Source organism: Phoenix dactylifera, chromosome 2 (assembly GCF_009389715.1).
Source record: "Phoenix dactylifera cultivar Barhee BC4 chromosome 2, palm_55x_up_171113_PBpolish2nd_filt_p, whole genome shotgun sequence".
In the NCBI taxonomy this organism is placed as follows: domain Eukaryota; kingdom Viridiplantae; phylum Streptophyta; class Magnoliopsida; order Arecales; family Arecaceae; genus Phoenix; species Phoenix dactylifera.
In genome coordinates, this window is record NC_052393.1 from 20197535 (window position 1) to 20220485 (window position 22951).

At 43.9% G+C, this 22951-nt stretch overlaps 1 protein-coding gene across 1 annotated transcript; it reads left to right on the forward strand.

The window, feature by feature from the left end:
* The first annotated feature begins 676 nt into the window (after window positions 1-676).
* LOC103696856 (serine/threonine-protein kinase PCRK1-like) lies at window positions 677-14186 on the forward strand. The gene is made up of 5 exons (XM_008778578.4): window positions 677-917; window positions 2097-2502; window positions 8517-8777; window positions 11107-11229; window positions 13202-14186. The coding sequence occupies exons 2-5, from the start codon at window positions 2125-2127 to the stop codon at window positions 13724-13726; spliced, it is 1287 nt and encodes a 428-aa protein (XP_008776800.2). The 5' UTR covers window positions 677-917; window positions 2097-2124; the 3' UTR covers window positions 13727-14186.
* The last annotated feature ends 8765 nt before the right edge of the window (window positions 14187-22951 follow it).

Here is a 22951-nt window from a genome sequence, read left to right on the forward strand (position 1 = left end):
AGCCACAGCTTATATAAGAATAAAGCTAGGTAGCTAGGAAGAATAAATCTCTCCATTATCCTATCTATTAAGCCATTGCATTTTCTTTTTTCTTCGAGTCATCCGTCTACAATTTTTATATCCACGAGTAAGCTTCAACTTTTCCACCATCTATTTGTGAGGGATATAACATTTGCTAAAAGAGAAAGCACTGTGGGTCTTATCCAACCTCAACCATTCACATATTTCATTCTATATATGTATGCATTTATATACACACACTAATACATTAATTTTTTTTCTATAAATAATTTTATATTATGGGATTATGGAATAATAATCTTCACAAAAATCTAGTTCTATTACCTCCTATCCAATTTAGAAAAATTTATCATACGCTTAACTCATTAATTAATGCACTCGCTCGGGACAATTTTATGCAGGGACACATAAAAAGAGACTTTTTTTTAAAAAAATAAAAGTGTACTTTAAAATCTACATTAATTAATTTTTAATTATTATTTATTTTTTTATAAATTATGGGCTGGATTTGAGCATAGAAAAAAAAAAAAAAATTTTAACATGGTTTAGATCCACTCGTCTCTTAAGCAGTTCTATATCTTTACGTTTCGGGTTAGGTCTGATCCCATTTCCCTTTCAGAAGCCTATCGCTCTCGCGACCGTTTCTCCTCTCCCTCTCCAAACGTGTCGTCTTCCCGGTGAGGTGTCCATAGTTGGGTGAGCTGAAACCTACCGCATTGACTTGTATTTAACTCGTCATCTCGTCATGGGATGCTCATCGTCGATTCTTCTCTGAGGGCCCTCTCGAGCTTTGAGAATTCTCTGAGAAACCCCTGAGAGATAAGGAGACTCGTGGGTTCTTGCTCATTCTCGCTGGAAGGCAAGTTCGAGTTCAAAAGAAAGCTCCTTTTTTTAAAGTAAGAACTCGTTGGTTTTTTCCTTTCTTTTGCTGGTCTTGCTGCACGCGTTGTTAGAAAGGTAGGATTTTTGAAGAGAAAAATGTGGATTCTTGTATCGCTTTGAGAATAGAGGAAGATTCTTTGCTCTTTCGTTTCGATAATTTTTGGAATTTCTACGAATGTGTAAATATGGATTTTTCTATCGTTTTTAAAACAAGTTTATTTGTTCCTTCATTTGGATAATTCTTGGATTTTTTTTGCTGGTAATCAATAAAAAATCGAAGATTTTAGCAAACTACGAGGGTCTTCCGTCATGCTAATTGTTTGGCTATAAGATGTTTTGTTCATATAATGTGGCGAGTTACCTGCTAACTTTCTGAAGAATTGAGTTATTGAGGTTTGCATGTGGAATTTCTGATATGGGTTTAGAGAGGAAATGATGGTTACTTTGGATTGTTTCATTACTTACTTTGTAATGGTTTTGCTTGAGGTTTTAAAAGGACAATTGTAAAGGTGGGTTTTGCGCGAACTGCTGAGAAATTGCCTATATTCTAAACCAAAAAAAGAAAGGTTTTTGCTCTAAGAAAGTGACTTGTGATTCTTGCATAATTGCTGGGCTAGGTTATACTTCAGTATCTTGAGTATGTATCTTTTTTTATTCCTCCTTCCAAATTTCTTTTGAAATTCTTCCTTCAATGGGATGGTTGGGTAGAAAAGAGTTCCCCCCTTCTCGAAAGAATATAGCAGCTGCACACGTCTTTTTTAATTAAATTAAAGATGGTGGAGGATTCTCTTGAAGAAACCTGGTTCCCTTGTATTAATCTGGGTATCTGAAACTTGAATGGGAGGAAAATGATGACTTCTGCTCTTATAGAGGTGACACGTTTTCACTCTTAGAGGTTGCCTTTTTGGAACATGATTTGAGGGAGGAAAAATATTGTTCTTGTTGGTGCCTATTGATATACTTCTTATATATTCCATTAGTCTTTCCTTGCGTTTCATTGGAAATTACAAACTTTTAGTCCCTGATGGTGTGTAGATCTTAGCGTACAACAAATTCTTTTGATGTTAATTGTTGATTGTTTATGTGTATTTTAGTGGTCCTATACAATGTTATCTGTGATGTAATTGAGATGTTTTAGCGCTTTGTGATATAAAAAGTTCACTCCCTTTTCTTTTCTTAATTTCAATCTGCAGAGTAAATAAGGGGTCTTACAGTGAGGCTATGAAGTGTTTCCCTTTCTCAAATGGAAAGAAAAGAGAACCTCAAGCGAGGAGGTCTCCATCTTCTATGTCAAGCAGCACCATGTCGACAGATCGTGATATGAGGAGGTCAGGGTCTGAGCTCAACTCTCTTAGTGTCTCAGACATGAGTGCTGACTCCATAGGGAGGTCTCAGTTCCCTAGTTTCTCACAGAGACCAAGCAATCTCAGAACATTCACTTTTGAAGAACTGAGGAATGCTACAAGGAATTTCAGCCACTCACTAATGATTGGAGAAGGTGGATTTGGATGTGTTTACAGGGGCGCAATCAGGAGCTCTGATGAACCAAACACAAGGAAAGATGTTGCCATAAAACAACTCAGTCGCAGAGGGCTGCAGGTGAGTTATTTACAGTTTCATCTATTCATCAGTTTATTTTATTAAATTCGTTATGTTCCTTTCCTTCAAAAATATCACTTTATTACTTATTCTTCATAACATTATGTTTTTGTTCTACATATCATTGAATAATATCTTGCTGGCAAGCAGCAAGAAGGAAAAGTTCTTTGTCTGGGTACAGATTTTAAGATTATGGATACAAATAATCTTCTATTTAGGTAATTATCATGTATCAACCTTTTAGTCTAATTATCGGTATAGAATTGTCTATAACACTAAATCTTTGTCCAGCTATTTGTTAGTTAGGTGACAATTATCATTTGCCTTATTGCTTATGTCAATGCCTTTGGGTTTGTCATTGTAGATATAGGGGAATATGAATGCTTGGGGTGTCAGTTACTATGAGGAAAGTGAATGGAGAGATAATCTAAGTGGCTTGCTGATGCAAACAAGGATTCCTAATGGAAATAATTTTATCAATTTTCAGTTCTTACAAATTAGTTCTCTTTCCCTAGGCATTGCTTGAGCTATACGAGACCATTTGAAGCATGCAAATACTTGTGTTGATGCTGTATTCAAGTTTTACTAGATTTGTGTTCTGAGTTTGGCTGTTTTAGTCATTTTGATGTTCAAAAATTGGGCCTAAAGTTTCAGTGTGGGATTAAAGTTGTGTTTCAGCCAAATTAGGTAATTTTTTTAGTGGTTTTGGTTGAATTAGATGGTATACTTTGGATTTCAAGGTCTTATACAATCATTTAGTTGGTTTACCAGTTTGCCTAGTGGGCTTATGCATAGGGAAACTCATATGCACAGATTTGACAATGTATTTTCTTTGACTAATTGCATATGAATAAATTCCCATGTTTTATGGTTCCATTACAAGCTTCACCAGGCAATTTTTTAAGTACCCAACTGTACTTGATAGTCCAGTACGTACCGTGCCAACCTGATATGGTACTGGTATGGTCTGGGGGCTTGATATGTTCCCTTATGAACACATCGTTATGGATGCTATGTTGAATCCAACAATTTATCACATGCCAATATGCAGTGTACCATACTGTAGGTACCACTATTCGACCTGTTACTGAGACTTAGAGCATTGTCACCAAGATTACCTCGAAAAAGTGAAGCACTAGAAGGTAGAAAAGCATGAAAGATTCTGTCACAGTAGAAACCATATTTGAGGCAGATCATTGGGCTATTTCTTTGTGAAATTGATGCTGATGAGACTTTAATTTTCAATCAACTATGCTTTTTCCACTGCTAAAGAACTATATTTGACTCTCATATGAGCTCTTTTATCTATGCCAGAATCAGAACTATCATGCAGACCAATATAGGCATTCCCGTGAAGAAGAAAACCTGAAAAAAGGGCAGTGGAAACTGAAGAGGAGAGAGATTACAAAAACTAACAGTGGTAATTTACTACAGGAAGTTGGGTAATATAGAATTTGAGGGAGCTGTCCCTCAAATTCTTCTCACATGTGCTTACCCTGAAACAAAATGATCATAGATTGTCGTGTACTAACAATACATGTCATTTGAAGTATATATAAACTAAAATTTGCTACAGATAAGTAATTATAAATTCTTTCTTCTTGGTCCTGCATCTCTGTTTTCTTTACTGATATAATGTATCAGCATTTCAACTGGTAAACTCTAATCTGGAGCCTGAATTTGATGGTTGATAAACCTGACTGATATATGTCATGAAACATGGTCGCTTGTTGGACAGGATATTATATGAAGTGCTTTCTTTCCCTCATGCACTCACTCTTTTTCTTGTTAGTTTGTCACTTCTTGAGTTCTGCATTTTTACATGTTTTATGCATTTGACTACTCTTCCTGGCATGACAAGGAACAAAGTCGAAACAGTTATTCCTTTATCCAACTCTATGTAATGTATATTGGCATAAGCAAATTACAAATGGAATACCAAAACAAGAAGTAACCAAACTACGAACCGGTAAGAATGAGTTAGGGCATTAAAAATGGAGCAAATACTTTTTGGTAGTCAGTCTGCAGTTACATCTTCTTGATCTCCTAGTCTATTTGATTGTCATCCACAGCAAAACTACCTTCTACCCTCATGATGACAGCCACTAAAATTTCCTACTTTTCTCTCCAAAATCTTGCCACTCTTCAATGGCATCCACTATTTTCCTCGTATACTTTAATTCCAGACCTTCCATGTGACAACATTCACATCTTGCCATTTATCCTTATATTGATAATATGTAGTGGGGAATTCCATAGGATGACATTCCTTCATGTTTGCTTGTCTTGCTTGTAGACATGTCTTTAATAGCTGTAGGGTTGGGGGGGGCTCCATGAGATACTGTTCCTTCACCATCACTGCTGTTGCTCGCCATTTTACACATCTTTGGCAAACATTAAGGCAGGGTTTCAGGTCCATAACTTAGCTTATGAGGATTTAAGCAACTTTGAAGTTTTCAGATCTGAGTTGCTTATCTGTAAAAAAAAATAAAATAAAAAGAATAGTTTTAAGATGCTTTAGAAAAAAAAATTTCACTTGTTAGGAACTTAAATGTGAGGCAATAGTCTGTTGTGCCGGTACCGGGCACCAGACCGATTGCCTGGCGGACAGATCAGTATGGGCCTGCGCTATGCCGTGCCGGGCTTGTACCGACACAGTAGAGAAGGTGGGGGAGAGGGCGAACGGGAGAGAGGAAAAGAGAGAGAGAGGGGGAGAGAGGAAGGGAGAGAGGAGAGTGGTGGAGGCTAGTGGAGGGCCAGCGGTGGCCGGCGGAGGGTCGTTTTCACTTAAAAATCGCGAAATTAAAAAGCGGCCGGACCCCTGTTTTGAATGAAACAGGGAACCCAGCCGCGGAAACTTCCTTCGCCTTCGGCTTGGATCATCGGCCTCCGCCTTCGGCCTGGATCGTCGGCCTCCGCCGGCCGCCTCCACCTCCCTCTCTCTTTCTTCCTCTCCCTTTCCCTCCCTCTCTTGCTCACTCTTTCTTTTCCTCTCTTTCCTTCTCCTTCTCCTCCTTCGGCAACGGGTTTCATTTCCGTTGCCGGGACGCCCCGGTCCGCCATTGGGATGGTTCCGCCGACCCTGGATAATATATAAATCTTCTAAATTTTATTCATAAATGGTCTTGAAAAACTTCTTTACTGAAGGAGCTTGGTTTGGTCATGCGACAAAATTGTTACTTTTGAAATTATTTTCATGATATAGAGAAGTCCATCTTGTAACCATGTATCCCTCTTGATCAGTTTGGAGTATCAATTTTATTTGACCTCCCAAACATCATCATATAAATTATAAATTAAATTTACACATCCCAAAAAATTGATGATTAGGGAACAAAAGTAATTGCATTTGGTAGAACAAGAAGAAGCATTTATTTGTCAAATATTTCTTTCCAGTAGCTAGTGGTGATCACGTGCTGAAGTACCAGAAGGATTTTTGCAATATGTGCTGACTGAAATGACAAGGAAATGAGAAGGTGACTGAACATTTGCCCCAAGTACACCAGAAAGAGATCATCTGCTCTTAAATCACATAATTTGTTTAGTTTTTTGATCAAGAGTCATTTCACTTTGCTGTTCCAAACGTCTAATTATTACCTTTCAGTTGTTGAGTGCTTGAATAATTATATAGTTGACGACAACTATGGCCTAAATGTTACTTATTGTATAAGAGCATTAAAAAAAAAAAAGCGTGGGTTCATATGAGTTGAACCAAAATATTTTAAAACTCTGATCTTACCATCAGTTCCCCTCAAGGGGCTAAGTTCCTATTTAACCATTCATAGTCTTCCACTTCTCCATCTGTATTTGTTCCTCATTTGGAGAATGCACCATTCTAGGTAATGACACATCAGATGAGACATTATTACACCAGACATATCAAGATATGGGACTGAGGTGAAGAACACAGCGATTGATATAGAAGGAGCAAGTGCAGAAGAAAGAAGAGTAAATGCAGAAGAAAAATATACCCCATTGATATTAGCAGAAGAAGAAAGAAGCACAAGCAGTAAACCCCAAAAAATCACACACCTTTAATTTGTCAACCAAGCTATTATAAGCATAAACTTGCATTTTATTAAGCTAACACTGCAACAGTTGTAACCCAAGTGTCTTCATATTTTAAATCTTAGGAATGATAAAAAATGAGCTGTATCCTTCATACTGTATTGGCAAGCATAAAATCATTATGTGAACTAATGGTTAACCATAGTCAGTTAACATAAACTGGACATGAAGTTTCCTTTTCTCTACAAGTTAGTGCATTGACATTTATATGGTTGAGATGTCAGTAATTTGACCTCAGAGAAAGGACCCATGTGCTTGGTCCTATCATCATTGTAGAACCTTTAGGAGAGCATTGGCTAGACCTTGTGTAAATGAAAACTTGATCTTGTATTAATGGGTCTTGCTCCAGTGCAAACTCTTTGACAACAAAAACAGATAGGAAAATATTGTTCCACCACAGATTATGGCAATGTTTCTATTTGTCTTATTTGCCAGTACTTGCCTATGTTAGAAAAGTTGTTCCTTATCGCCAATGCTATTATTCTGTCTCAGAATGTTAGTCCACTTTTGGCTCCCATTTACAAGTCATAATGTGTTATTCTTACATTTCATCATCAAGCCTGTAAAATGAAAACTAGCTCCAATAACTGTTTTGGTTTTATGATAGGAATGTCAACAATGTGGATACTATTTTTCCTTGGACAATTTATGAAGATTACTAAAGAAAGGAGAAACACTAGAACATGTTTCCCCAAGGTGCAGAGAAAACATATGATACAGTAAAAACAAGCTTAATTTATTACATATCAAGGAAATAAAGTTTTCTCTAAGGGTTGTATAGAGATCCAATGGACATCTATAATTAAACAAACAGAAACAAGCATTAATTATTTGCAGTAAGTCAGGTGACTTCCCTAGTGCTGTGGTGGGCTGATGCCCAGAGTTAAACTTGAGTGCTTATTGCTTTTCACATGTTATTAATTAACCCACTAATTATATGTGTTAGAAGAAGACATGGTGTATGCCGTTCACAGATGATACAGTAGAAGTCGATGAGGTGAAAATCTGTTAATGCTGGAATTTTGGAGAAAGCTTTAGATAAATAATGAAAATACGGTAGAGCCAAAGAGCAAATGGAATGTGAATATAGTACGACTAAAAACAGAAGTAATGTCCCAATCAAGATTCGTTCCTAGAGATACCGTGATGTGTTTGATTCATTCTGCTGAAAAATGGAGAATTAAAAAATGATATATCTAATATAAGTATAGGGAGAATGAAGTGAAGTCATTTCATCGTTCTTGTATGATTGCCAAATACCTTTCTTCATTCAACTGTTATTTGGGATTTCATTCTTAACACAACATTTTTTTTCATTTGAATGGTTTTGTTCTTAATGGTTTGACTGAAACACTTGCCCCTAGTAAGACACGTTTTCCCCCTCTGAAGTGTCTGGAAGAATAAGAACTGTATATGTAAATTTGGTATCCACAGTCAGCCCATAATATAATGGGGTCCAATAAATGTGTTCGGGTACACTTGAGTGGGCATCCACCAAATGGATATAAACTGTTAAATTAATAGAAATAAGTTACTGTATAGATTTGTTTACCACTGCCCCAGAAAACAAAGCCCAGAAATATTTCCTCACTTATATTAATTTTGTGCCAGTAAGATTCATTTATTTAATTGTAGTAGTTTGAAGAAAGTTATTCACCAACCATAGAATTTTCAGACCAGTCCATATCTCTGACAAAAGTTTAGATATCTAGGTTATTCAAGAATGTTTGGATAGCCTAGCAACATATCAATTTCTGATTCCATGTGTCAATTTTACTTGAGTTACACCATAAATGCCTCACTAGCCGAGCTTGCTACCTTTTCTTCGGTTCTCTTCTAAATAATTAATTGTTCTGTTAACTTGTGAATTTATGCTTAATTTTGATGTTTTGATCAACTAGAAAGAAAGTTATTTGAACACATTTTGATCCTAATATTGTCTTTAGGGACACAAGGAATGGTTGACTGAAGTACATGTTCTTGGGGTGGTTGAACATCCAAATCTTGTCAAACTTATTGGTTACTGTGCTGAAGATGATGAAAGAGGAATGCAGCGTCTTCTTGTATATGAATTTATGCCTAACAGGAGTGTGGAGAATCATTTGTCAGCTCGATGTTGTAAGCCTCTTCCATGGGCCATGAGACTGAGGATAGCTCTTGATGCTGCTCGTGGCTTGACATACCTGCATGAAGAAATGGATTTCCAGGTATTTTGTTTTCCTTTTTGTCAATTTCATGTTTACCTAGATCACAGGCATTGTGTTTTGCGTTAAGGAATTCTAGATCCACTGCTTTTAAACATGTAACCCGACCCAATTTGTATATTCAGTTTAATAAACGGTTTGAATTAGGTTCGATGGCTTAAATAGGTTAAGTAGGTCTTAAATGGTTAAGTGGTTTCTAAATGGGTTTTGCAGGTTTTAAATAGGTTAAACGAGGAGTCATGACCCGACCCAACTATTAAATGAGTTGGAGGTCTAAACTTGATCATGACTTGTTTAATAAATTGCTTTAGGCAGGTTGACCTGGTTATGACCTAGACATATTTATGTCAAACCCGAACTTGCTTAAAGCAGGTCAGTTGGGGGTCGGGTCTTAATTTGCCACTTGTACTAAGAAATGTATTATCTTTACATATATATATATATATAATATAACACGACCACCATATATAAATTTTTAGCGCTTATGAATTGAGTTCAAGCTTGGTTCAATTAAATATGAACCAAGCTTATTTTGAGCTTGAATTTAAGTCGAGCTCGAGTAGAGCTTGAGCTTCTCAAATCATTTGAACAACCCCGTCTTAGTCAATCCTTTAATCTGTCACAGAATTTGCATATTCATTTTCGAGCTGCTTGAAGCAAATTCAGACAAAAAAGAAAGAAAAAAAATCTATAGATCTAATTACCCATTCTGGACTCCACACTTTATTATTAGATGTTTTATCCAATCACTTTTTCATTTTATACTACGTTGGATTTGGGATGCGTAAGCGAGAGCCATAACTGATTGGAAGATTTGAATTGACTGATAAAAAAAAAAACCATTGCAACCATCAGCACCATTTTCTCATACAATTATTGTAGTATTGTGCATGGAGCATGCGCTAGCCAATCATAGTGACCAAGTTGAAAGTGTTGGATGATGTCACAACCTCTCCTAATCATGCAATATATGTTCTGATATATTGCTGCATCTTTGCATATCCTCCTGTTTTGCATCCAGTAGATAAGTTTCATCTTTTATTTATTATATGGCTTATTCATTCAAATGAGATTAAGCAGCATTTCTCGAAGTAAGATATGTAAATTGCATGGACCACTTATTGCTGGCCACCTCTTCATATAGAATTTACACAGAATAAGTAGAATGTGATAGTGCATGCTAGGGTTGGTGCAGCAGCCTAAATATATTTGGGCTACCAAAAGCCAACCACCTATTTAAAATGATATACGAACCAAACTGAGTACATTAGTTCCATTACATCTTCTTCTCTTTGCCACTTTTTCACTATTTACCTCTTTATCCTTCCCATCACTATAAGAGATCCCCCACATTTTCTTCCATCTTAAAGCTTTTGTCATCATCAAGGGTCATGCTCCTTTTCCCTTTTATTCTATCCATGCTTTCTTCCATTTAAAGCTTTCATCATCATTAAAGGTCACAATCCTTTTCTCTTTTTTGTCAAGTATGTATTCTTTTATTGGACGTTTTATACAAGGATGTCGTACATATGGCCAAATGGAATCAAAATCGAAAAGCTTTAGTGACAAGTGTACAGTACCAAATCAGTGTAAATAGTTGGAGCTTATTATCTATTTATTTTTAAATTCATAATTTTTTTAAACATCCGATGTACTTTTGGTAAATGTCATTGAAGAATATACGCATTTGTACCACTGGTGCATCTGCAATGGTGTTTAGCCAGGACTTGAGATCCTTTGTTACAATATGCTGGCATAAATGTTTCCTGAGTTAAAGTAATACAAATTGAATTTAATTGGCAATGTAGTAGTGTCAGACAGTATGCCTTCATAAGAGAACTTTGTACCACTTTAGTCAGGGTATTGATATACAGCTATTATGGGCAATCAAATTGACCCTACATAGCATTTTCCTTTTCCCCCCCACTTTTTTCAAGATGCTTCCAAACAACATTTTAAAATTAGTGGATGAACAGCTTCATTCTTCATGCATGCAGTTGGGGATTGCTAACAAAATGAGTAAATGCTGGAGCAGGGAAAATGTTCATTTGGTTACTTGGGGTGTCAAGAGTTAAGAATTATCTTTAACATATTATCTTACAACTACTTGTATAAACCAATAAAACAACGTTTAAAAACTTATGCTTTTATTTTTGCTAGCATCCCAGCATATAGACAGCTGCCATTCTAAAATACTTGGTCAATAACAAAAAAAGAAAAATGTTTTTTTTATGATTTTTAGTTGCTTACCAGTAGCGTACTTCTATTGCTAGTGATTATCATGCTGATCCCTACAAAGGTTTTCATATACTGAAATGATCTGTATGCACAGATAATTTTTCGAGATATGAAAACATCCAACATTCTCTTGGATGAGCTTTGGAATGCAAAATTGTCTGACTTTGGCTTGGCTAGACAAGGACCAGCGGAAGGACAAACTCATGTTTCAACAGCAGTAAGAATAATATGATTATCTAGACACCTCAGCATTGTTGCATATCATGCCAGTATTAGTCTCTGTTAATAACATTAAGCACTTTCTTCCATCTTCTTTATTATGCTTATTGTTGGAATATCAGCATTTACACGCGAATTTTCATGGACAATGTGGAAACACTTCAAAAAGTTTGATAGCAAAGTCTTGATCCAGGTCATAGATGGTCAGATGCCTAGAATCCTAAGTGTCATCTAGGTGTTGCATGGTCTATTATTAATCAATTTTATGAATATCAAAATTTATCTACATAATGAAATAAATTAATTCAAAGAGACTTCATATTATTTGATAATATGTGGTAACTTTTGGAAAGTGATAGGGTATGTGACTATGCTATATGTGCTGGTCATGTTTTACTTAAGTATTGTGATTTTTCTAAAACTAATTTGCAACCTGTATGTATGTTGAGAAAAAAATGTAAATTATGATTTTATTTTTAATAAAATATGCAAATTGTATGTTCAAATTGTCTCTTGCTTCCATTTTTTATATCTTCTTTCCATGTCTAGGAATCCTTATAGGGTTGCTCTCCTGCTGCACGAGCTTAAACTCTGGAACCAATAAGGGAGGTCTCTTGTTCCACTAATTGGTCTTCTTACGTTTAATGGCAGAATTCTTTCTTGCCTATGGTTGTCTTGGCCAGGAATTTGACAACTCAAGGTCGATATTAGTTCGAGAGTGCCTTGTAAAACATTCTGAAACTTTAGTTGATTGTACCTTGATTTATGAAACTGACACCAAAAAGTTGGTATCTTTATGCATGTTAGTTAGATATATAGTATTTGACATTTTTGCAAGATTGCCAGGGGCCCCTAAGTGAAACGCCTCCGAGGTTTATGCATAAATAATCCTGCCTCAGTGAGCTGCTTCTAGTGATGGGCCCTTGAGGTATCTGCCTGGACTCTTGTGGCATCTCAGTATGTGATTTTGGCAACCATAGTCAAGTTGGTATTGTTTAAAAATTAGTAACTTTACATTTACCAATTTGAAGGGAAAACAAGGAACAATGTCTTGCAAATTGACAGGAAGGATAAAAAGAGAGTAAAAAAAAGAGCAGTCAGGATAGGTAGGTATGTCAATGGGCCAGGTCTGGGCAAAGCATATCCAAAATTTGAATGGTTCACCCAATGATGCAGTCTGAAACAATACGAAACTAACCCTATGCATTGTCCTGTTAACCACCCTCAAGGCAGGGGAATGGCATGTTAAAGTACTTCTTCTTCTTCTTCATGTAACAAATGTCACTGAATTTGAGAACATTTGGACAAAAAAGATTGACATAAACACTTTAGACACAAATATGAACATAAAATTATTTGCAGGGGTAATTTGATTAGTAATTAACATCTACAACGATCAGAATCTGGAAACAAATATCTGTTAATCAGGATTTCTCACTTCTTTCCTGGCAGCCTCCATCTTAATTATTATCATATACATTTAGGAAATTGCTGTGACAAAGGTTGTAATCAGAAATTCTGAATAACTAATAACATAGCAGTTGGATGCTTTTGGCTGCATAGCCAGTAAGCCCAGAGAAAGACTTCCTCAAGAAGATTTTAGTTGTAAGAGTTTTAGTAGATGATCATTAAGATTGTACTTTGATTAGAAAACCTGGTGGTACAATTTTTTTTTTATATTTTCAGGGTTCATATTCAGTGTTAGTCATGCAACAAGAGAGCATTTTGGGAATGTATTATTGCATTAGTTATTCCATAGTGAATAGATATTCACTAAATTAATGAGGAACTTATGACTTTGCATGAATCATAGGTTTATCTTGTGAGAAAATATTAGACTAATTCATTGTCCAGTGTCCACAAAATGGTAATTATAATGTAGCTAACTATATTCTCGGTAGTGGAGTTGCATTATCTAATAAAGATGCTTTGAAGACAAGTCTGATTCCTCTATAATCTAAACCAAACAGGTTGTGGGAACCATTGGCTATGCAGCTCCTGAGTACATCCAAACTGGGCGCCTGACTGCCAAGAGCGACATATGGAGCTACGGGGTTGTTCTTTACGAGCTTATCACTGGCCGTCGCCCAATGGATAGGAACCGCCCCAAAGCCGAGCAGAAGCTCTTGGATTGGGTCAAACCGTACATATCCGACATCAGGAAGTTTCATATGATCGTAGATCCCAGGCTAGAAGGGAGTTATACTCTAAAATCAGCAACAAATCTTGCAGCTGTGGCAAACAAATGTTTGATACGCCGTCCCAAATCAAGGCCGAAGATGAGCGAAGTGTTAGGGATGGTTCAAAGCATCATAGAGAATATGGAGACTGGGATTCCACACCCTCCTCCGAGGAGTTATTTAGAAGAGACAGCTTCTGAAGAAAGTAAAAAGAGAGGACTGAACTGGAAGAGAAGGATTGGGGATTTGAAAGTAGGAGAAGGGAGACGGCTTGTGTGGCAAGGATGGACACAAAAACTTGTGAGGACACACTGATGATGACAATGACAATGATAATGAGCAAGTATCTGTTATGAAGTTCGTTAGTTTAGTTACAGTTAGCAGCAACATATGTTTCAATGTGTGCATAATTGTTATGCTTATGTATGTCATCTATCAAATCACTGATGAGAGGTTCTGTATATTTCTGAATTTGTTCGTGATGCGGCAACAAGAAGCTGGGAATGAATCTTGGTCGGTTTCGAATCGTTATATGTATCAGATCTCATTCTATTATGATGGTATGTAGCCTAATGTGGCAATAAAATTCCGTGTCTTTCCAAGGACAAGAACAAACTACCGGAGGCAGGATGGGAGGCTGCAATATGGAAATTTTTATGCTCACTCAAGTTTAGCACATTGTGTGCAGCCTTTTTTCTTGTAATCACAATGCGAGTAATATCACCTTCTTGAATGTCTTACTTGTGTTGTACCAAAAAAAATGTCTTGCTTGTTTGTGGCTTCATAAATTCATGATTTTCTTATTGCAATTGAACCATGTGGCTAATCATTGTAAACTTTTAGATAACTAACGTGTTGATATTTGTATGTTAAATTTTCTCTTATAAGCTAGATCATGATTTCAGAATTCTTGCTCTGCATTTTGGATCAGATGTTTAGAATTTTCGCAATGCTGTACATGTGCATGCAACAATTTTTCTATATCCACATCCGCTGCATATTTAGATTTATTACGACATTTGTATATTTATCAAGACAAATTAAAAAATTTATCTTCATGTCTCTTTGTGTATTCACTTGTTCCAAAGCTTCATTCATGCTAAGAATAGCTAAGCACATAAAGAATGCAGTAAATAATAATGCAAATACCATACCACTAATCTCATTGGTATAACGGCGCTTCACACAATATGAATGTGGGTATGGTCAATAAAATTAGATAAAAAAGAAATAATACAAAGAAGAAGAAATATATACGTGGTTCTTCCAAAAAAAAAAAATCTACCAGAGTCAGCTGCACTTTAAAGATTCATACCGGTTATTTTGAGCTTTTTTTTTTTTTTTTGTTCCGGCGATCTGGTTTTGTCGGATCCATACCCGTTCTATAGCTTTAGAATTAGGTTCCACACCGGAGCTAGAGTCCAAGCATGTTACCGTCCCATTTGAAGCTTTCTACGCTTTAGCAATCACCAACCATCCAGTCACCATCAGATGGTTCCAGTATCCCAGTCGAGATACACCATGAACGGATACCTGACTTGGCGCCCCACCTCGAAACTCTTTCCCTGCTGTCACGTCATCAAATTGCGCGAATCTCCATTCGCGAGGCATTACTGTCGTACACGCGTGCGAAGGAACTAACGGCGGAATTCTCTGCCGCCATCCCAATTAACGGCCGGTTCACGCGGAGAGGGGCGAGGTTACGGCGAAGCCGTGGGGTCAGGGCCGATGGGGGCCGGACGGGACATACGGGCGGCGTGGGATTCCAAAAAGGGGAGCGGCCACGCCGCTTAAACGCCTCGTGGCGTCCGCGATATTCCCCGCTCCCCCAAGCTCCCTCTTGTACTGGTGGTGGGCATAAGGGGGATATAAAAGAAGAGAAATAGATATGGAGAAAAAAATGGGAATTGGCCTCCTCCCATTATGGAATTAATGGATGCTGAGAAGATAGGGCAAAGCCAAGGCTTATCTATTTATATTATATATGTTGGGGGGAATAAGATTTTTCCCCCCCAAATGACACAAATGCCTCTAAGAAGCCGTACAATCGCCGAAGTCGGCGTCCGACCTCGGAACGCCCGACCTCAAGACGACCGACCTCGAGAACTCCGATCTAGGAAAACCTTGATGTTCAAGGTCTACTCTTGTCAGCCACCTACTACGGCCATACCCCTCTGAGGTCCGGCCGAGGACCATACCCTGACGCCCCTCCGGCATTTATTACGCATGGCCACTGTAACCCTCCGGTTCACTCAACAATTAATGCGGATCTCCGGCTTACTCCACCATTAATGCGGATCTCCGGCTTACTCCACAATTAATGCGCATGGCTCCTGTCATCTACGGATCCTCAGCTCTCCACGGCAAGTTAGCCCAGCAGAGTCTAGTCAACCATGATAAGTCTCTGATCTCGGCCATACCTCCGACACCGATGCAATAATCCGCCTGGCAGCGCCCCAATTCAGGTCGTACGACGACCTCACCGCCGACATCAATGTAATAATTCGCCTGATCGTGCGCCGACCTGAACAACATGCTGAGCCGTACTACGGCCTCGCCCCGTTATATCACAGGTACACCGACCCCCGCCTATAAAAGGGAACCTTGGCTTCCCAGGTGAGGGGTTGGAAAAATTACACACTCTATAAACACTTTATCTCCTCTTCAACACTATTTGCCCCCTCCCTGACTTGAGCGTCGGAGGGCCGGCGCCGGAAGACCCAGCCACCGGCTTGTTTGCAGGCACCCCAGACGGAGGACGCCGTTCGCCGACGGATCGCCGCCCCGCCGTGAGGACTTGCTGCTCCCTCTCTCCGATCGCCCCAGAAGGAGGACGCCGCCCGCCGACCGGTCGCCGCCCTGCCGTGGTGGCCACTCGCCGCTCCCTCTCCTCGGCTGAAGATTGCCCCCGGGTCCAATTTCCAGCAACAGTTGGCGCTAGAGGAAGGGACCGAGTAGCAATCATGAAGTTGAGAAGTAAGGGAGCCTCTAACATCTCTCGGCGTCCCCCGCAAAGTCCCGGACGCTCCGTTCAGAATTCTCCAACTCCGGCTGACCTAGTTCCTCAGGTCCAGCCGGAACAGTTCGATGCCCTGGTACAGCAAGTCCAGGCCCTGGCCGCCGCCGTTCAGGGCCTGCGGCGCGAGGAAGCTCTACCTACGCTCCCCCCACGGGCCCAGGCCCCGCCGGAGTGTCTCCCCAACGGCCCGGTTTTCCCAAGCCAAAACCTGCATGGCTCCTCCAGAGCCAACAACGAAGAACGAACTTCTCCCCGGAGGGAGCTGCCGGGGGAAGACTTCGACAGGAGACCCCAACTTTCTGAGGCAGAATCAGCCCCAGACCACCGTGAGCCGGCGCAAACCACAGCGACAATCCCACGGGTGGGGGAGCTCGACCGAAAAGTTGAGCATTTGGAGCGCCAGATTGCGGCGCTCCACAGCAAGAAGGCAAGACAAGAGGGAGACTTTGAGTTCATCACCAAGTCCCCCTTCTCCCGCCAGATCGAGGATGAGCCGGTTCCCGCGAGGTTCAAAATGCCTCAAGTAGAACCCTACAGCGGGACGACTGACCCTCTCGACCACCTGGAGAGCTATCGGGCCCTCATGGCCCTACAAGGGTCCTCGGAGGCCATACTTTGCAAGGCCTTCCCAGCAACCCTCCGAGGGACCGCTCGGCTTTGGTTCTCTGGACTGAAGCCGAACACGGTAACCTCTTTCGAGCAGCTCGGCAGACAGTTTGCCACCAACTTTGCTGCCAGCCGGCGCCAACGACGGACGTCAGACTCCTTCCTGGACATCAAGCAGAAGGAGGGGGAGTCCCTCAAAGAGTACCTGGACCGCTTTACCGCCGCCACATGGGAGGTTCGCGAGCTCGACCAGTCGATAGCCATGTCGGCTCTGAAGACTGGGGTTCGCTCCTACCGATTCCTCTTCTCCATCGAGAAGAGCTTTCCGGCCGACTTCACCGAGATGTTGGCCCGAGCCCGGAAGTACGCCAAGGCCGAAGAGGCGGTCGCCTCCAGGCGGGGAGCAATTGAGCCCGCCTCAAAGAAGCAGAAGAAGCGCCGCGAGGAGCGCGGCCGACAGAGGAGCCGATCCCCCCGCCATGAGAAGAATCTCCCCAGACTGAGGAGCCCGCCCCGTCAGCAGGGGCGACCACAGCAGAGGACGCCTCCTCGACCAAGGTCTCCACCACGGCCCCGAACGTACCTAGGGAGGTACGAGAACTACACACCCGTCAACGCCCCCCGGGCCGAGATCCTGATGGAAATCGAGGGTCGGGACTTCTTCCGACCCCCGCCTCCTATGCGAGACACGGGAATTCCCCGTAATCCCAGGAAGTACTGCCGCTTCCACCGAGACCGTGGGCACGACACGGAGGACTGCTTCCAGCTCCGGGATGAGATAGAAGCACTCATCCGTCGGGGAGTACTCAACCGGTTCGTGAGAAACCGGCGCGAGGAAAGGAGGCCGGCGGAGAATGTCGCACCAACCGAAAATCCGGACGACAACAGGCCTATCGCCGGCACCATTAACATGATTGGGAGGGCCTCGGCAGGGCAGTCGCCCAGGGAGCATCCCCGAAACGCCTCCGCACTGATGAAGTCATCTCGTTCTCGGACGAGGACTTAGAAGGGGTCGAGACCCCTCACGATGACGCCGTGGTCATCTCAATGATTGTAAATAGGTTTGATGTAAAACGTGTCCTAGTTGACAATGGAAGCTCAGCCAACATTTTGTATTATCATGCCTACCAAAAAATGGGATTGACAGAAGGACATCTCCGGAGAATCAATGCCCCACTGGTTGGGTTCACCGGAGATTCGGTCCCGGTTGAAGGTGAGGCTAGCTTCCTTGTCACAGTTGGCCTCGCCCCCCGGGAGAGCACTGTGAGGACGGACTTCCTGGTGGTCCGTCTGCCCTCGGTCTACAACGCCATCCTTGGGCGCCCAGGGCTAAACGCCCTTCGAGCCGTGGTTTCAACTCGCCATTTGCTCATGCGGTTCCCCACCGACCAAGGAGTAGGCGAGGTCCGCGGAGACCAGCTGGTCGCCAAGCAATGTTACATGGCGGCCCACACAGTAAAGCAACCAACTGAGGCGCCGGACCACCCAACGGGCCCTTCGCTGCCCATAGAAACCCTCGACGCGAGGGACACCCTCTGGAAGAAGCAAGTAGAGCCCGGTGAGCTTCTTGTTCAAATTCCACTACAAGAAAATTTTCCCGAGCTAACTGTGCAGGTCGGCTCCGGCCTGGGCGCCCGCGAGAGGGATCGCCTCGTCAGCTTCCTGCGGGACAATGCTGACGTCTTCGCCTGGTCGCCCGCGGACGTGCCGGGAATTGACCCTGAGGTCATGGTCCACCGACTCCAGGTGAAACCAACTAGCAGGCCTGTAAAGCAGAAAAAAAGAGGCTCCGCCCCGGAATGACAACGAGCTGCGGCCGAGAAGGTGGACAAACTCCTCGGAGCCGGCTTCATCCGGGAGGTCTCCTACCCGGACTGGCTCGCCAACGTAGTCCTCGTCAAGAAGGCCAACGGAAAATGGCGCATGTGCGTGGACTACACCGACCTGAACAAGGCTTGCCCAAAAGACAGCTTCCCCCTCCCAAGCATCGACCAGCTCGTCGACTCCACTTCAGGGCACCAACTGCTAACTTTTATGGACGCCTTTTCAGGGTACAATCAAATCCGAATGGCGCCAGAAGACGAGGAGAAGACGGCCTTCATCACCGACAAGGGCACTTACTGCTACAAGGTGATGCCCTTCGGCCTGAAAAACGCTGGGGCCACCTATCAGAGACTGGTCAGCCAAATTTTCAAAGATCAGATCGGCTGAAATATGGAAGTCTACGTGGACGACATGCTGGTGAAGAGCCGAGCGGCGGAACACCACATAGCCGACCTCAACGAGACGTTCTCCAAGCTCAGGAGGTATCGAATGAAGCTCAACCCAGCGAAGTGCGCGTTCGGAGTCACCTCAGGCAAGTTCCTGGGTTTCATAGTGACCCAGCGCGAAATTGAAGCCAACCCGGAGAAAATCCGGGCACTGCAAGAGATGTCGCCTCCGAAGACAGTTAAGGAGGTGCAGCGGCTCGCAGGGCGAGTTGCCACCTTGGGAAGGTTCGTCTCTCGGTCAGCCGAGCGCTGCCTCCCTTTCTTAAAGAGCCTCAAACGGCCGAAAGACTTTCGGTGGTCAGAAGAATGCCAGCGAGCCTTTGAAGAGCTCCGGAGCCTTCTGGCCTCTCCCCCGTTGCTCACCAAGCCCCAGAAGGGCGAGATCCTTTATTTATACCTGGCCGTCTCCCCAGCTGCAGTGAGCTCCGTCCTCGTCCGGAAAGAGGACAAGCTCCAAAAGCCAGTCTATTACACCAGCCGGGTTCTCAGGGATGCTGAGACCCGATATTCTAAACTTGAGAAGACCATCTTCGCTCTCATCATCTCGGCTCGGAGACTCAGGCCTTACTTCCAAGCCCACACAATAGCTATATTGACCGACCAGCCCATGAAGCAAATATTGCAAAAGTCGGATCGTGCGGGGAGGATCGCCAAATGGGCGGTCGAGCTCGGAGAATTCGACCTCGAATACCGGCCCAGGCCAGCTATCAAGGCCCAAATACTCGCCGACTTCATCGTGGAGTGTACCCTACCGGACGACCCCGAGCTGCCATCCGTATCCGCGGAGGAAGCCCCGAGGCAGCCATGGGTCCTGCACTCGGACGGGTCTTCAACCTCGGGGGGTAGCGGAGCCGGACTCATCCTCACCAGTCCAGACGGAGTGGTGGCCGAGCAAGCCTTGCGCCTCGAATTCCCGGCCTCGAACAACGAGGCCGAGTATGAGGCTCTCATCGCCGGGCTCAAGCTGGCGAAAGAACTGAAAGTGGAAGACCTGACGGCCTTCAGCGACTCCCAGCTGGTAGTGAACCAGATCCAAGGAGACTTTGAAGCTAAAGAGCCATCCATGCAAAAGTATCTCCAAAAGGTGCGGGAACCCACGTCTGCCCTGAATTCTTTCAGCATTCAGTACATTCCCAGAGCGGAAAACTTCAGGGCAGACCAGCTGTCCAAATTGGCAACCTCCCGCATGAGCGAGCTTCCCAAGGGAACAACGCTCGAGTATCTTCAGATCCCCAGCACGGAGGAACCCGAGCCCACCATGTGCATCGACTCCGAGCCAAGCTGGATCGATGGGCTCGCCTGCTACCTCCAAGACGGGACTCTACCTCATGATGAGACAGAGGCTCGCCGAATCAAGTGCCAAGCCCCCCGGTATGTCTTGTACGAGAATAGACTTTATCGGCGATCATTCACTTCTCCCCTTCTCAGATGCCTCCGCCCCTCCGAGGCGGACTATGCCCTCCGAGAGGTCCATGAAGGGATCTGCGGAAATCACCTGGGGGGTCGGGCACTGGCCCATAAGATCCTGCGGCAAGGATATTACTGGCCCACACTCCAGAAGGATGCGACGGATTTTGTCCGGAGGTGCGATCGGTGCCAACGAAACGCCAATATCCAGCGCCGACCTTCAGCCCTGCTGACTTCCATCATCGCCCCCTGGCCGTTCGCCCAATGGGGGATTGACATTCTGGGGCCCTTTCCCCTAGCCTTCGGACAAAGAAAGTTCCTGGTCGTCTCCATCGACTACTTCACCAAATGGGTCGAGGCCGAACCCGTCGTCCGGATCACCGAGCAAAAGATGCGGGACTTCGTGTGGAAGTCCATAATCTGCAGATTCGGACTACCCCGTATCCTTATATCCGACAATGGTCGACAATTTGACAATGTTCATTTCAGGGAATTTTGCTCTGAGCTCGGCATTGATCACCGCTTCACCTCGGTTGCCCACCCCCAGACAAACGGGGAAACTGAGGTAACTAACCGCACTATTTTGCAAGGACTCAAGGCTAGGCTTGATCGGTCCAAAGGACAGTGGGTCGAGGACTTGTACAATGTCCTTTGGACGTACCGGACCACGTTCCGACTGCCCACGGGAGAGACCCCCTTCAACCTAGCATACGGCACTGAGGCCATCATCCCGTTGGAGATCGGCCTGCCTTCTCCAAGGGTGGAGCATTATGACCCCGACACCAATTTCTCCCAGCTCAGGAGCAACTTGGACCTCGTCGAAGAGACACGAGAGGTCGTCCGGGTCCGCATGGCAAGATACCAACAGCGAACGGCCCAATACTACAACTCCAGAGTCAAGCCCAAGCTCTTCAAAGTAGGGGACCTCGTCCTCAGGAGAGCCGAGGCTTCTCAACCGACCGAGCAAGGAAAGCTCGCCCCGAATTGGGAAGGGCCATATCAAATCGCCCGAGTACAACGACCCGGAGCATACAAATTGAAGTCCCTAGAGGGGACCCCGATTCCGCGAAGCTGGAACTCCGAGAATCTACGAATGTACCACCAATGAAACCCCTAGGGGTTCAAGACAATCAGGACAATGGACTCAGCTTCCTTTTTGCAAATAATTCTCTCGTCTTGATGACTGTAATTCTCTTCTAATATTGGGTCGTCTATGATCCTCAGATTTCCCGGCCAAAATCGGGATGCCTCGAGGCTCGACCGTAGAGTCCCAAACTCCCTCGACCTCGAGAAGTATCGCAGGACGATGAAACATCGACTGGCGCAAGATTTCCTCGACTGAGGTCGAGATGCCCCGAGTGTCGACAGTGCGTGCCCAGACCCCTCGACACTTCGGAAAGACGGGGTAGTACCTTCGCGGCCCTCCGTGGCGCTCAACACCAACAACGGGGTAGTACCTTCGCGGCCCCCCGTAGCGCCTTCTCGACTAAGGTCGGGATGCCCCGAGGGTCGACCGTAGAGAACCAGACTCCCTCAACCTCGGGAAGCGTCGCAGGTCGGTAGAGCGTACCCAGACCCGCTGACCTGACGAACGATCCCTCGACTAAGGTCGGGATGCCCCGAGAGTCGACCGTAGAGAACCAGACTCCCTCGACCTCGGAAAGCGTCGCAGGTCGGTAGAGCGTGCCCAGACCCGCCGACCTGACGAACGATCCCTCGACTAAGGTCGGGATGCCCCGAGGGTCGACCGTAGAGAACCAGACTCCCTCGACCTCGGAAAGCGTCGCAGGTCGGTAGAGCGTGCCCAGACCCGCCGACCTGACGAACGATCCCTCGACTAAGGTCGGGATGCCCCGAGGGTCGACCGTAGAGTCCCAAACTCCCTCGACCTCGGAATGCCCCGAGAATCGACCGTAGAGTCCCAAACTCCCTCGATCTCGGGATGCACCACAGGTCCGCAAGACGTCTTCAAGCCCGCCGACCTGACACAAGACTCCTCGACCAAGGTTGGGGCGCCCCGAGGTCCGACCAGAGGGTCTCAAGCTCCCTCGACCTCGAAAAGAACTGTAAATCAATAAAGCCTCCCCAGATCCTCTCAACTTCGGCGGGTGTCGTCGGGCCCGCGAAAAGCCCGAGCCCCCTTACAAGTCAAAAATGACTCCGGAGGTCGACGAGGAAGGGAAGCAACCTACTCCGCCATGTGAAACACAACTCCGAGAATGCAAGAGGTACATCTAA

What these genes read in the sequence shown, in the direction of transcription:
- LOC103696856 (XM_008778578.4), top strand. Translation starts at nt 2,125, where the DNA reads ATGAAGTGTTTCCCTTTCTCAAATGGAAAGAAAAGAGAACCTCAAGCG. An exon ending in TCAGTCGCAGAGGGCTGCAG is followed by an intron (nt 2,503 to 8,516) that starts GTGAGTTATTTA and finishes TATTGTCTTTAG; the next exon opens with GGACACAAGGAATGGTTGAC. An exon ending in ATGAAGAAATGGATTTCCAG is followed by an intron (nt 8,778 to 11,106) that starts GTATTTTGTTTT and finishes CTGTATGCACAG; the next exon opens with ATAATTTTTCGAGATATGAA.